Source organism: Tiliqua scincoides, chromosome 13 (assembly GCF_035046505.1).
Source record: "Tiliqua scincoides isolate rTilSci1 chromosome 13, rTilSci1.hap2, whole genome shotgun sequence".
NCBI lineage: Eukaryota > Metazoa > Chordata > Lepidosauria > Squamata > Scincidae > Tiliqua > Tiliqua scincoides.
In genome coordinates, this window is record NC_089833.1 from 6,126,556 (window position 1) to 6,142,036 (window position 15,481).

General features: G+C 49.4%; 1 protein-coding gene across 1 annotated transcript in view; it reads left to right on the forward strand.

The window, feature by feature from the left end:
- Positions 1-383: 383 nt before the first annotated feature.
- LOC136663855 (zinc finger protein 850-like) overlaps positions 384-15,481 on the forward strand; it is a 35,507-nt gene continuing 20,409 nt past the window's right edge. Inside the window, exons 1-4 of the mRNA XM_066640815.1 lie at positions 384-1,791; positions 1,933-2,166; positions 9,522-9,641; positions 13,653-13,778. Coding sequence (XP_066496912.1) covers positions 435-1,791; positions 1,933-2,166; positions 9,522-9,641; positions 13,653-13,778 — 1,837 coding nt within the window. The 5' untranslated portion in view covers positions 384-434. The remainder of the gene's footprint in view (positions 1,792-1,932; positions 2,167-9,521; positions 9,642-13,652; positions 13,779-15,481) is intronic.

The window sequence follows — 15,481 nt, forward strand, 5'->3', positions numbered from 1 at the left end:
AAGACACTTGTATCAAGTTGCCACTCCCTTGCACCTGGAATTCAGAGATAGGATACCTCTAAAACCCAGAAGTTGCATATAGACACTATGGTGTGATGGATTTTTCCTCCATAAATCTGTCCAGCCCCCTTTGAAAAGCATCTAGGTAATGCGCAGTCATTTCCCCCATGGAAGACACTCTTCTCTTGGTTTCTTACAGTATGTCTCTCCTTATTTCAGCAGCAACACCTTGGAACCAAGTTGGAGAGAAGAGACAAGCGTTGCATTCTTTGCGACAAAGAACACACAAACAGAAGAACCTCTATATGCGTTTGGGGTGCGGAGAGAGCTTCCGTTCCAGCAGCTGCCTTCTGACACATCAGAGAACCCACAAAACGGAGAAACCGTATACTTGCCAGGAATGTGGGAAGACCTTCAGTCACGGAAGAAACCTGATGAACCATCAAAGAACCCACACCGGGGAGAAACCTTATACATGCCAGGAGTGTGGAAAGAGCTTCACTTGCAGTAGCAGCCTTACCATACATCAGAGAACTCACGAAGGAGAGAAACCTTATGCGTGCCAGGAGTGTGGGATGAGCTTCAGTCGCAGGAGCTACCTTACATACCATGACAGAATCCACACAGGGGAGAAACCCTATACATGCCAAGAGTGTGGGAAGAGCTTCAGTCAAAGTGGTGAGTTTATGACGCATCAGAATACCCACACAGGGGAGAAACCCTATACGTGCCAAGAGTGTGGGAAGAGCTTTAATCGCAGCAGCCATCTAACATCCCATCAGAGAACCCACACGGGGGAGAAACCATATAAGTGCCAGGAGTGTGGGAAGGGTTTCAGTCGCAGCAGCATTCTTTTGATCCACCAGGGAACCCACACAGGGGAGAAACCTTATACGTGCCAGGAGTGTGGAAAAGGCTTCATTCGAAGCATCCATCTAACATACCACCAAAGAACCCATACAGGGGAGAAACCCTATGCATGCCAGGAATGTGGGAAGAGCTTTGTTTCAAGCAGCAACCTTACAGTCCATCAGAGAATCCACACAGGGGAGAAACCATATATGTGCCAGGAGTGTGGCAAGGGGTTCATTCAAAATGCCCAGCTTATATGCCATCAGAGAACTCACACAGGAGAGAAACCTTATAGATGCCACGAGTGTGGCAAGAGGTTCCGTCGGAGCGATGATCTTTCAACCCATCAGAGAATCCACACTGGGGAGAAACCTTATGCGTGCCACAAGTGTGGAAAGAGCTTCATTCAGCATGGCAACCTGATATATCATATGAGAAGCCACACTGGGGAGAAGCCATGTACATGTCAGGCGTGCGGTAAGAGTTTCAGCTCCAAAAGCAGCCTTATGATCCATCAGAGAACCCACACGGGGGAGAAACCTTATAGGTGCCAGGAGTGTGGAAAGAGCTTCATTCAGAATGCCCATCTGATATGCCATCAGAGAACCCACACCGGGGAAAAGCCGTATCCATGTCTGGAGTGTGGGAAGAGCTTCATTTGCAACAGGACCCTTACAGTTCATCAGAGAACCCACACAGGAGAGAAACCCTATAAATGCCAAGAGTGTGGCAGGAACTTCCGAAGGAGTGATGATCTGTCAACCCATAAAAGAATTCACACTGGGGAGAAACCTTATACATGCCGCAAGTGTGGAAAGAGCTTCATTCAGAATGGCAACCTTAGATCTCATCTGAGAAGCCACACAGGGGAGAAACCCTTTACATGTCAGGAGTGTGGGAAGAGTTTCAGCTGGAAATATACACTCAGGACCCATCAAAGACGTCACACCAGGGAGAAGCCCTATGCCTACCAGGAATGAGGGAAGAGCTTCATTCAGAACACCGAACTGATATACCATCAGAGAACCCCCTGGGGAGACAACCCTATTCGTGTCTGGAGTCTGGGGGGACAACCCTTTCCGTGTCACGCAGGGGAGAAACCCTATCTGTGTCTGGAACCTGGTAAGAGCTTCATCTGCAAGAGGAACCTAATGGTCCATCAGAGAACCCGCACAGGGGAGAAGCCGTATAAATGCCAAGACTGTGGCAAGAGGTTCGGTCGGAGTGAAGATCTTTCAGCCCATCAGAGAACCCACACGGGAGAAACCCCATACGCACCCGGAGTGCGAACCAAGCTTCAGTCAAATCAGCACCCTTAAAACCCATCAGAGAACCCGCTTGGGTGAAACCGTGTGGCAAGAACTTCAGTCACAGCTCAGTCCTGTTGAGTAGAAAAGGGGACCTAATGGAGAGTATTCACATGAGTGCAGGCCTTCCTTGCACTCCACAACCCTCCCCAAGCTCTCTGTAGGGAGTTGGATCTCCCTGTGGAGGCTCTAGGAAGCCTCTCTCAGCTCTCCCTGGGGCTGGATGCTGGCCCCTTTTTCTCTTCTCTTACCTCCCAGGACTCTCTACTCTTCTTTACTTTCTGCCCTCCAGTACCTCCTTACCCCTTGCTTTTTTGTGGGGTATCTTCTTTCTTCCCTGCATTCTCATTTTCTCTAGCCTCTATCCCAAATCCCCTGCCTCCCTTTTGGTCAGTCAGTCCCTTAACATAAGAAGAACCCCGCTGGATCGGGCCAAAGGCCCATCTAGTCCAGCTTCCTGTATCTCACAGTGGCACACCAAATGCCCCAGGGAGCACACCAGATAACAAGAGACCTGCAAGGCCTCCTGGGAATTGTAGTTAAGAACATAAGAACAGCCCCACTGGATCAGGCCATAGGCCCATCTAGTCCAGCTTCCTGTATCTCACAGTGGCCCACCAAATGCCCCAGGGAGCACACCAGATAACAAGAAGACCTGCAAGGCCTCCTGGGAATTGTAGTTAAGAACATAAGAACAGCCCCACTGGATCAGGCCATAGGCCCATCTAGTCCAGCTTCCTGTATCTCACAGCGGCCCACCAAATGCCCCAGGGAGCACACCAGATAGCAAGAGACCTGCAAGGCCTCCTGGGATTGTAGTTAAGAACATAAGAACAGCCCCACTGGATCAGGCCATAGGCCCATCTAGTCCAGCTTCCCGTATCTCACAGCGGCCCACCAAATGCCCCAGGGAGCACACCAGACAACCAGAGACCTGCATCGTGGTGCCCTCCCTTGCATCTGGTGTTCTGACGTAGCCCATGTCTGGCTTGCAACCCTTGATGGATTTTTCCTCCAGAAATTTATCTACTCCCCCTTTAAAGGCATCTCGGCCAGATGCAATCACCACACCCTGTGGCAAGGAGTTCCACAGACAAACTACACGCTGAGTAAAGAAATATTTCCTTTTGTCCTAATTCCCTTTCTTCTGTTTGTCTCCTCCTAGTCGCTCACCTCCTGACTGCTTTGCCCCACTCTTTTTCCCGAATCCTAAAACTTCCCATTCTCTGTGCTTCATCAGGTCAGCCAGCTTGCACTCCGATTATGTCTTCTCACCAGGGCAGAGCCATGTTGTCTTCAGGTGCCTCACTTGGAAGATGGAGGTGCTCTGAAAACTGAATAAGAAAACCCAGACTTCTGATTTTTTTTTTTCCCCCAGGAAGGTAACTTAAAGGGTAAACTTGAACCAAAGCAAAAGAGGTTTTGGCAATTGGGCACATCTGTGGGCAACAGATGTGAAGGCAGAGCTGGTAGTGAGGGTACTACAGTTTGCCATATACCTTCCCTGATTTGGGGGGGGGGGCACATGGATGGCTCTGACATTGCAGTAAAGCTGCTGGCTGATCATCTAGAACAGGGGTGCCCAAACCGTGGCCTGGGGGCCACTTGCAGCCCTTGCAGGCTCCCAATCCGGCCCTCAGGGAGCCCCCAGTCTCCAATGAGCTGGCCCTCCGGAGACTTGCTGGAGCCCTTGCTGGCCCGATGCAACTGCTCTCAGCATGAGGATGACTGTTCTACCTCTCTCCTGAGCTGTGTGATGAGGACTCCCTCCACTACTTGCTGTTTCACATCTGATGCAGCAGTGGCAGTGAAGGAAAGGCCGGCCTTGCTTTGTGCAAGGTCTTTTATAGGCTTTAAGCTATTGCATGACCTTCATTCATTCATATAAGTTCCATTTCTAATAAATTCATTTATGTAAATTATTCAAATTTTAAATGTAAATCTATTCATTTCTTTTCCTGGCCCCCCAACACAGTGTCAGAGAGATGATGTGGCCCTCCTGCCAAAATGTTTGGCCATCCCTGATCTAGAAAAAGGATGAGATCCCAGCACCTCTGATTGCAGGGGCTTAAGTCTCAGTGAGGGGAATCGGCCACCCCTGGGTTGAACCACTTGGGCTGCAGGAAAGGTTCATGAGTTGGAATTGCTTATCGAAAGAAAATGAGCGCAGCAGCAAGAAGAACATCAAGGAAGCTAGGCGAGAACCCTCTTCTCTATCAGTAGGGAGTCTAGGCTTTGGGGAAGTGCTACAAATTGGTCCCAGAGCCTACCATGGTAGCCCAGACACCTGCTCCTCAGTGAAGGCCAAATCCCCTGAAGTAGAGGGCCATCCAGAGGTGATCAATATGGGCTAGTGCCTTGGGAGGGCTGTGCCACTCTTTTGTCTTCTAGGAAAGAGTGCATCTTGTCTGCTGCGGATAACCAAAGGTCTATTGGATTATTTTACAGCTTGGAAAGAGATGCTATTGAAAGACATTGGCTTCTGCACAGCTCTGGGCCTTTGCCCCCCTCTGTGCTGCCAGTCTTCATGTTCCCCCCCCCCCCACTACTGAGAGCAGTCAAGGGAAGGCTGGGCAGAAGGGCTACTTATGCACCCATAGCAGAGAGTACCTCTGCATGGGACTGTCTTCAAACCGGAGTGGAATGGGTGGTCAGGAAATGAAATGCACACACACAAAAAACACACAGGGATGTATCAGATGCCCATGAGAACAATATTGTAAACCGGCAATTCTTCCAGTAGCATACTTGTTTTAACCCTTTCCCAGCCAAAACAAAGAGCAACCAAAGTGACAGGGCTAAGCGGGAATGAAACAGCAAGTCACAGAACCTCCCCAAGTTCCACCTTCTGGTACCCTTTCTGGGCTATAAATGGTGTTCTAATAAAAGAACATAACAGCCCCACTGGATCAGGCCATAGGCCCATCTAGTCCAGCTTCCTGTATCTCACAGCGGCCCACCAAATGCCCCAGAGAGCACACCAGATAACAAGAGACCTGCAAGGCTTCCTGGGAATTGTAGTTAAGAACATAAGAACAGCCCCACTGGATCAGGCCATAGGCCCATCTAGTCCAGCTTCCTGTATCTCACAGCGGCCCACCAAATGCCCAGGGAGCACACCTGATAACAAGAGACCTGCAAGGCTTCCTGGGAATTGTAGTTAAGAACATAAGAACAGCCCCACTGGATCAGGCCACAGGCCCATCTAGTCCAGCTTCCTGTATCTCACAGCGGCCCACCAGATGCCCCAGGGAGCACACCAGATAACAAGAGACCTCATCCTGGTGCCCTCCCTTGCATCTGGCCTTCGGACATAGCCCATTTCTAAAATCAGGAGGTTGCGCATACACATCATGGCTTGTAACCCGTAATGGATTTTTCCTCCCAGAAATTTGTCCAATCCCCTTTTAAAGGCGTCCAGGCCAGTCGCCATCACCACATCCTGTGGGAAGAAGTTCCACAGACCGACCACACGCTAAGTAAAGAAATATTTTCTTTTGTCTGTCCTAACTCTCCCAACACTCAATTTTAGTGGTTCTGGTGTTATGTGAGAGTGTAAAGAGCATCTCCCTATCCACTTTATCCTTCCCATGCATAATTTTGTATGTCTCAATCATGCCCCCCCAGGCGTCTCTTTTCTAGGCTGAAGAGGCCCAAACGCAAAAGGGTCCAGTACATCATCTTCTGACATGGCCGAACCAACCAAGATCTCAGGTTCTGTGCAACTAATGGAGGTCACCGAACACTTGCAGATTAGATGTTCTAGCTCCCCGTCAGCCATTTCCTGGAGAAAGCAGCCACCTCTGCGGCAATCAGACCCTTAGATTCCCGAGTGCCCAGGACCATGAGAAACCTGGAATGAAGGTGTGTTTCTGAGTGAACTCCCCACCCTGCCCCACACCTTACACGGTAAGGTGCCTTCACTTGAAAGGGAGCCTCTCAAAATCATTCTGCCTTTCCCTCTCACATCTCTGTGCCTCTTCATTTCGAAACTGCAGTACCACAAACTATCACCTCTTTTGTTCCTCAGACCGCTGGAGGCTTCCACCTAAAATCACACCATCTCTTTGCTCTCTTCTTTCCATGAAGGCATCCCACATCCCCGACTCCAGATCCATCACTCGCAGACTGCCCTTGCTGCAGTCAACTCCTCCACCCTTGTTCCTCCACTTGCTTCTCCAGCTCCCCCATTCCCAGCCTCCCCAAGATCTTCTCTAGGGCCTTTTCAGATGTCTTCAGCCCTGAACGGACCTCATGGTGTGAAACAGTGGTCTTCAAGCCTTTTCATGCCACAACCCCAATAAACTATGCGACCGGGGACCCCCTACTAATCCTACCTGGGACCCATTCCTCCTATGCACACCCACCCTGATTTCCCCTACCTCTTGTGTCTTCGCAACAACCCTGTGAGGTAGCTGCCTAAGCAGGCCCAACCTTAAGAACTGCTGGGCAAGACAGCAAGAAGATGTGCAGAATTAAATCAAAAACAGGAGGTTGCACACAGCCATCACTGTTTGTAACCTGTGATGGACTTATCCTCCAGAAATCTGTCCAGTCTTTTTTTTTTTTTTTTAAAGGCATCTAGACCAGGTGCCATCATCACATCCTGTGGCAAGGAGTTCCTTAGACCAGGGGTGCCCAAACCCCAGCCCTGGGGCCACTTGCAGACCTCAAGGACTCTCAATGCGGCCCACTAAGAGCCCTCAATCTCCAATGAGCTATGGCCCTCCGGAGACTTGCTGGAGCCCGTGGTGGCCCGACGCAACTGCTCTTAGCATGACAGCCAACTGTTCGACCTCTCGTGTGAGCTGTGGGACAAGGGCTACCTGCACTGCTTTCTGTTTCACGTCTATGATGCAGCAGTGGCAGCAAAGGAAAGGCCGGCCTTGCTTTGTGCAAGGCCTTTTATAGGCCATGAGCTATTGCAAGACTTTCATTCATTCATATAAGTTCCATCTCTAATGTATTCATTTATGTAAATTTATTCAAATTTGAAATGTAAATTAACTTTTTTTCCCTGCCCGTGACACAGTGTCGGAGAGATGATGTGGCCCTCCTGCTAAAATGTTTGGACACCCCTGCCTTAGACAAATTACATGCTAGATAAAGTAATATTTTGGATACAGCAGTGCCATGATTGGATTGGATCCAAGCCTTCTCTTGCACAGGCTTTGAAAGGTTTGCCACAACCCCCCAAATGAGGCTTTGTGATCCCATTGGGGGCCTGACCCACAGGCTGAAGAACACTGATATAAAAGATACCCAGGCTCACCAAGGGTGTAAGTCCAATGCCCTTCCAACACTCCTGGGAGGGTTTCTTCAGTGGTGTGTGTGGGTATATGATGCTAACCCTAGTTAACAAGGCAAGCTAAAACAGCCCTTAACCCATTCTGCGTGCCCTCTGAAGACTGCCAGTTCCTGCTATCTGTGGGGTCTCAAAAGCTGGCAAGATGCCTAGGAGAGCCCCTGGCAATCTGAGTAGATGCCTTCAAGTGGGCCACCCTGCAATCTCCAGAAAGAAGCTGGGTTTCAGAAGCCACTTTCTCAGCCCACCTGCTCATCCCCAACACTGTCAGCTTTATGGGGTGTCATAATTTGCATTCACAAGCCCATCTAGTCCAGCTTCCTGTATTTCACACACTGGTTCACCAGATGCCCCTGGGAACACACAAGACAAGAGACCTCCATCCTGGAGCCCTCCCTTGCATCTGGCATTCTGAAACAGCCTATGTCTAAAATCAGGAGGTTGCACACAGCCATCACTCTTTGTAACCTGTAATGGACTTATCCTCCAGAAATGTCCAGTCTTTTCTTTTTTTTTAAAGGCATCTAGACCAGGTGCCATCATCACATCCTGTGGCAAGGAGTTCCTTAGGCAAATTACATGCTAGATAAAGTAATATTTTATTTCTTTAAGCAGGCCTGTGAGTGTGTACGCATAGCGCAACCTCTCCCACTGATTCTGGTCTGGCTGAAATCTGCTGCCGGATAAACCCTTGGGAAACCCTTGGGATAAACCCTTGGGCAGACCTTGGGAACCCTGAGGTTCAACCCTCCCAATTCCATCTCCCGGTGTGGTCCATGCTGCTTGCCCCACAGTTCAGATAAAAGAGAGGGAGATGACAAGAATAGCAGAGATGGGGCACGCGTATTTTTCTGGAGGGGAATTGGGGGTCTGTGTTTACAGGAGCGGCAAGTTGTCTTGCAAGACTCCTTAAGCAGGTTGACCAGATGTTCCCTTTTTCCAGGACTTGTCCTCTTTTTTAGCCTTATGTCCTGGAAAAGAACTTAAATATCCTTTGCCCTGTGCACAGGCCCCTGCAAGCAGCGCATCGCCTTCTTGCAATTAATAAATTATATGTAATGTAGTTTTAAATTGAATTCATAATATAGTGTTTAAATTAACCCCATGAAATCAATATGCAAGTGTTTTTAGCTTTTATTTTCTTGTGTCCTACATTTTTCTTGGATGCCCTACATTTTGGGGGGTACCTTGTCCTCATTTGCAGTTATGACATCTGGTCACCCTGTCCTTAAGGAAAATATGGGGTTGAATGGGGTCTGGGATTGATGCAGGGCTTATGTTGAATGAGGCAGCCCCTAGTCTGAAACCCAGTGCATACAGGAGCATAGAACAAGATCCTGAATGTGGCAGCAAACTCAGAGATCCCTGTGCCAAGCGCAAGAAAAAGGTGCTTTGAGACTTTTATCTCAAGGAAGGAGGGAGACATTTGAGCAGGAGAGAAGGAGAAGATGCATGAATTAATTCATTAATGAATGAATGCAATGAGTTGCATGCAATGGTGAGTTGCATGCAATGGGAATCTCTGGGCTGGGGAACTACATTTCCCAGCAGGACTTGCTGTGTCCTAGGATTGGGACTTGAAAGGAGGAGGGCTGCCTTGCTGGCAGGCTGGAAGGAGGGAGGGGATCAGAAGGGCTGAGACCCAGAGAGGGAGGAGCAGGCTGGGGACAGGTGTGTGCAGGCTGGGGGAGGCCCAGCAAGGAGGGGGAGAGGAAGGATCTTCACTGCAGAGCAGGAGGGGATGGGAGATCAGGCTGTGGGGTTGCCCAGGTAGGAAGGGCTCAGTGGGCTGCATTGTGCACTGCGAGAACTCCAGCTGGGCTGGCAGGTAAGGGTGGGGAGAGAGCAGGGGCAGCTCTGGCCTCTCCTCCTGGCTCAGGGGGGCTTCTGCTCCTGGGGTGACTGCTGGGTGGCCACATAAAGGAGACAACATTCCCCACAAGGAGACTCCTGGCATCCTGCAGGAGACCCACAGATCCTCCTGGCTTGCTTGAACTGACTTGCTTCCCCTGGCCTGGGCTGATCTCTTCATCAAGGCTCTCTCCCTTTTCTTCCAGAGTCTGTTTCAGAGGGAGCTGTGTATTCTGGAAGCGTGCGGTGGATTCTGCTTGATCAACACCTGAGCTGCCTTTACGAGGCTGTCAAGATGGACAAGTCTGAGAGCAACACCTGTGCAGGTAAGGAGGGTTTACTGGCCCTTAGTGATTGAGTGCCCCAGGTGGGAACCTCAGCTCCATTCAACTTGGCTGGGGAGGGGGTGTTGGTGGCAGGGCTGTGTGTCCTGCACATGGATGGGACTGTGCCGGACACGTGGTCCCACATCCTCCCTTTCTGGCCCAGCGCATAAATGGGGCCTCTTGATGAGGAGGGTAGCCCCATCCAGGGCATGGGTGTTGTGCCGTGATCTCACTGGAAGGTTTTAGACATGCCCTGTAAGGCGTTCTCCCCATCTCTGCCTTTGAATGGTGTGCTTGGGGGTCCAGTTTTTATAACCCATCCCCTGTCAGGTGCAACTTCCATCCTGGCCTGCCCTATTAAATCACCTCTGCTTGTTAAGCAGGTGTTATAGGGATTGCTCAGACCTAGGAGAAGGTTTTAGACATGCCCTGTAAGGTATTCTCCCCCCAACTCGGACTGGTGCACTTGGGGGTCCAGTTCTTATATCCAACCCCCTATAGGGTGCAACTCCCATCCTGGCCAACCCTATTAAATCACCTCTGCTTCTTAAGCAGGTGTTATAGGGATTGCTCAGTAGCGCAGAGAGCCAAAGGTCCTCTCATGGCATCCCTACCAGCCAAGGCTTGATTGGATTTGGCACGTAGCTGTGTTGACTGTTCCTCATAGATAGATTCCCCCATGAATTTAGATCCGTCACCACAGTGCATGGAAAGGAATTCAAACTAGGACGTCTGATAGGAAAGGTATAGACAACTTTGCATCCTTGTACGGTTCTCCTCTTCCCCCTGCTGATGGGTGGTAGCGAAACAGATCCAGTGCAAACCAGAGCAGCCAACCCTTGAGTGGAAGCGGCTGCTACTCCTCCAGACCAAGAGAAGGGGACGAGCAGAAGACAACTCAGGTCCCACCTCGTTGTCATGAACAGGTTAAATCTAAGCCTGATCCAACCCGAGAGTTGCAAAGGTCTCTGTGAAGCTGGGGGAGGCAATTAGTTGGGAAGAAAGGAACTTGTTATCTGTCCTTCAATGACCAGGGAGGACAGGTAGCCAATCAGCAGGTAGAGTGTTCCCGGCAGACAGGTGAGAGTGCTCTTATCAGAAGAAGGTTCTCTGCAGCTGTAGAATTCCAGTATGGCGTGGGGGATAAGAGCCAGGAAAGTAAGCAAGAAGCTATCAGGCAATCAGGCTAGTCCAAAAGTCCTTACCCTAAAGGGATAAAAAGAGACTCTCAAGGGGTGTGATCGCACCTCCCCCCACCCCCAGCAGGATGTCTTGGGTGCGGCCTTACCTGCTGATGTGTCTCCACTCTATTGTTCATTATGGGCACCTGGCCTGGCAGGTAGCCTGAGAGCCAATTATTCTTCCGTAGTGAGATGTAGTTCAGGTGAGACCCAGGTGAGATGTAGTTCAGTATAGTTAGGAAGCTAGCTCTGTTATATTAAACTGCTTTAAGTTACTATGTGTGACATCCTCTTTAATAAACCAAAACAGTGTTTCTCAAACTGTGGGTCGGGACCCACTAAGTGGGTCATGAGCCCGTTTCAGGTGGCTCCCCATTCATTTCAATATTTTATTAGACTTGTCGCTCCCATGGTATGTGACTGCATTGGGGAAACGTGACAGACCTGTACTTTTAACAAGCTACTATGTGTATTATTTTTACCATGATAGTCAATGGGACGTACTCCTGGATAAGCATGGGTAGGATTTCAGCCTAGGATTGTTAAAAATGCCCCTGCTTGATGATGTCACTTCTGGTCATGTCATCACTTCCGATGGATCCTGACAGATTCTCATTCTAAAAAGTGGGTCTTGGTGCTAAAAGCTTGAGAACCACTGAACTAAAATATCTTTTACATGTCTGAGTGATTGTGCTACTGACAATGGGAAATATAGATTTTTATTTAAAGAGTTTCATACTACAGTAACAATGGGGGGTCACCAATCCAGCCCAGCCACTTGGTCAAGCTTTTAAGATATGGTAATGTTGTGGCCTAGAGCCTTAAGGGCTGAGGGCCCGATCCTATCCAATTTTCCAGCACTGATGCAACCCCAGGTAAGGGAACCAATGTTCCCATACCTTAAGGAGGCCTCTGTGATTGCCTCCTCAACACAGGATGCAGCGCACACCCCATTGGCACGGCTGCACCAGTACTGGAAACTGGGTAGGATTGGGCCCTGAGTCCCTAAGGGAGGGGAAGCCTAGCACATGCAAGGACTCATGCAAGCCCATAGGGCCTCCGCATCCCCGAACTGAAGCCCTGGCAGAATCAGGGTGTTGGCAGTTCTACCAAGAATGGCTAAGAATGTCAAGTGGGCAACATCCACTGGGCTGCCTAGGACACAATCCTAACCAGGTCTACTCATAAGAACAGCCCCACTGGATCAGGCCATAGGCCCATCTAGTCCAGCTTCCTCTATCTCACAGCGGCCCACCAAATGCCCCAGGGAGCACACCAGATAACAAGAGACCTGCAAGGCTTCCTGGGAATTGTAGTTAAGAACATAAGAACAGCCCCACTGGACCAGGCCATAGGCCCATCTAGTCCAGCTTCCTGTATCTCACAGCGGCCCACCAAATGCCCCAGGGAGCACACCAGATAACAAGAGACCTGCAAGGCCTCCTGGGAATTGTAGTTAAGAACATAAGAACAGCCCCACTGGATCAAGCCATAGGCCCATCTAGTCCAGCTTCCTGTATCTCACAGCGGCCCACCAAATGCCCCAGGGAGCACACCAGATAACAAGAGACCTGCATCCTGGTGCCCTCCCTTGCACTGGCATTCTGACATAGACCATGTCTAAAATCAGGAGGTTGCACATACACATCATGGCTTGTAACCCGCAATGGATTTTTCCTCCTGAAACCTGTCCAACCCCCTTTTAAAGGCATCTAGACCAGACATCATCATCACACCCTGTGGCAAGGAGTTCCACAGGCTAATTACAGGCTGGATAAAAAAAATATTTTTGTTTGTTATTCCTAACTCACCCAACACTAAATTTTGGTGGCTGTCCCCTGGTTGTGGTGTTGAGTGACAGGGAAAAGAGCATCCCTCTAGCCACTCTATCCACCCCCTGCATAATTTGCCTGCTTGGCACTCCCAATAACACATAAGAACATAAGAACAGCCCCACTGGATCAGGCCATAGGCCATCTGGTCCAGCTTCCTGTATCTCACACCGGCCCACCAAATGCCCCAGGGAGCACACCTGATAACAAGAGACCTGCATCCTGGTGCCCTCCCTTGCACTGGCATTCTGACATAGCCCATTTCTAAAATCAGGAGGTTGTACATACACATCATGGTTTGTAACCTGTAATGGATTTTTCCTCCAGAAACTTGTCCAATCCCCTTTTAAAGGCGTCCAGGCCAGGCGCCATCACCACATCCTGTGGCAAGGAGTTCCACAGACCAACCACTTAGTCCTATTTTGTTCAGTGGGGCTTACTCTCAGGAAAGTGTGGTTAGGATTATTTTAATTTTATGTATACAGGTATTTATATACCGCCTTTCTTTGGTCGTCAGATTTCTCCTCAGACTTTAATCCAAGGCGATTTACATAGGCAGGCTGTTCTAAACCCCCGTAGGGATTTTTTTTTTAACAATTGAATAGTTCTAGTCTTTCATAGAACTCCTCGTTCCAGCTGGATTCTTTCTCCATCTGGCCTATCACTGGCCCTTCGCCTCCCATGCTCCACTTGACTACACCTGATTACAGCCTCAGTGTTGGAAAGCAGAACAAGGGGGCAGCAAAAGTGTTTAAAAGGGTTGGGTTCCAGGGAGGTCCCGATCCTTTTTTACCCACACTCCTGTCCCACAGGGCTTTTCCTCTTGTGGTGACTGCCAGTTGGCAGCCCTGCAGAGACCATCTGCATTCTTTTCATATAGCTCTTGTTATCCTATAGGACATATGCAGATTCTCCTTGCCTGCTAGAATATCTCCTTCTGTTTTGCTGTCACAGGGTGGGCTCATCTGTGAATAAAGGACCTCTTCTTTTCCTTTCAGAGCCCGTTTCGTTTGGGGAGGTTGCCGTGTATTTCAGCAGTGTGGAGTGGGCTCTGCTTGATCAACGCCAAAGCCGTCTGTACGAGGCTGTCATGATGGACAATTATGAGAATGTGACCTTTGTAGGTAAGGCGAGTCCTTTGGGTCATCATTAGTTCATAGTTCAGGAAGGAACGTCTGCTCCGTTGGAAGTTGCAAAGGGGGTCGCTTGTGAAGCTGCATGTCCTAGACATGGGTTGTGCTATGTTTGATGGCCCCACACCCTCCCTTTTTGGCTCAGCACGTATATGGAGTCTCTTGACAAAGGAGGCTAGCCCCAGCCAGGAAATGTTGTGCCGTTATCTGGCCGGAAGGTTCTAAGCATCTGCTGCTTGCTTTTGAAGGAGTTGATCTTAGAGGGTATCACCGCTGTAGAAGAGGATTGGACAAATTGCTGGAGGAAAAGTCCATCACAGGTTACAAGCCATGATGTGCATGTACAATCTCCTAATTTTTAGAAGTAGGCTACTTCGGAATGCCGGATGTAAGGGAAGGCACCAGGATGCAGGTCACTTGTGTTGTGCTTCCTTCCGTAAATGGAAGTCTTGCCCTGATGAAGAGAATAAAAAGGAACATAAACTGTGGCAAAAGAAATGTAAGAAGGTGATAGGGGAGGCCAAGCGAGACTATGAGGAACGCATGGCCAGCAACATTAAGGGGAATAATAAAAGCTTCTTCAAATATGTTAGAAGCAGGAAACCCGCCAGAGAAGCGGTTGGCCCTCTGGATGGTGAGGGAGGGAAAGGGGAGATAAAAGGAGACTTAGAGATGGCAGAGAAATTAAATGAGTTCTTTGCATCTGTCTTCACGGCAGAAGACCTCGGGCAGATACCGCTGCCCGAACGGCCCCTCCTAACCGAGGAGTTAAGTCAGATAGAGGTTAAAAGAGAAGATGTTTCAGACCTCATTGATAAATTAAAGATCAATAAGTCACCGGGCCCTGATGGCATACACCCAAGGGTTATTAAGGAATTGAAGAATGAAGTTGCAGATCTCTTGACTAAGGTATGCAACTTGTCCCTCAAAACGGCCACGGTGCCAGAAGATTGGAGGATAGCAAATGTCACGCCTATTTTTAAAAAGGGAAAGAGGGGGGACCCGGGAAACTATAGGCCGGTCAGCCTAACATCCATACCGGGTAAGATGGTGGAATGCCTCATCAAAGATAGGATCTCAAAACACATAGATGAACAGGCCTTGCTGAGGGAGAGTCAGCATGGCTTCTGTAAGGGTAAGTCTTGCCTCACAAACCTTATAGAATTCTTTGAAAAGGTCAACAGGCATGTGGATGCGGGAGAACCCGTGGACATTATATATCTGGACTTTCAGAAGGCGTTTGACACGGTCCCTCACCAAAGGCTACTGAAAAAACTCCACAGTCAGGGAATTAGAGGACAGGTCCTCTCCTGGATTGAGAACTGGTTGGAGGCCAGGAAGCAGAGAGTGGGTGTCAATGGGCAATTTTCACAATGGAGAGAGGTGAAAAGCGGTGTGCCCCAAGGATCTGTCCTGGGACCGGTGCTTTTCAACCTCTTCATAAATGACCTGGAGACAGGGTTGAGCAGTGAAGTGGCTAAGTTTGCAGACGACACCAAACTTTTCCGAGTGGTAAAGACCAGAAGTGATTGTGAGGAGCTCCAGAAGGATCTCTCCAGACTGGCAGAAAGGGCAGCAAAATGGCAGATGCGCTTCAATGTCAGTAAGTGTAAAGTCATGCACATTGGGGCAAAAAATCAAAACTTTAGATATAGGCTGATGGGTTCTGAGCTGTCTGTGACAGATCAGGAGAG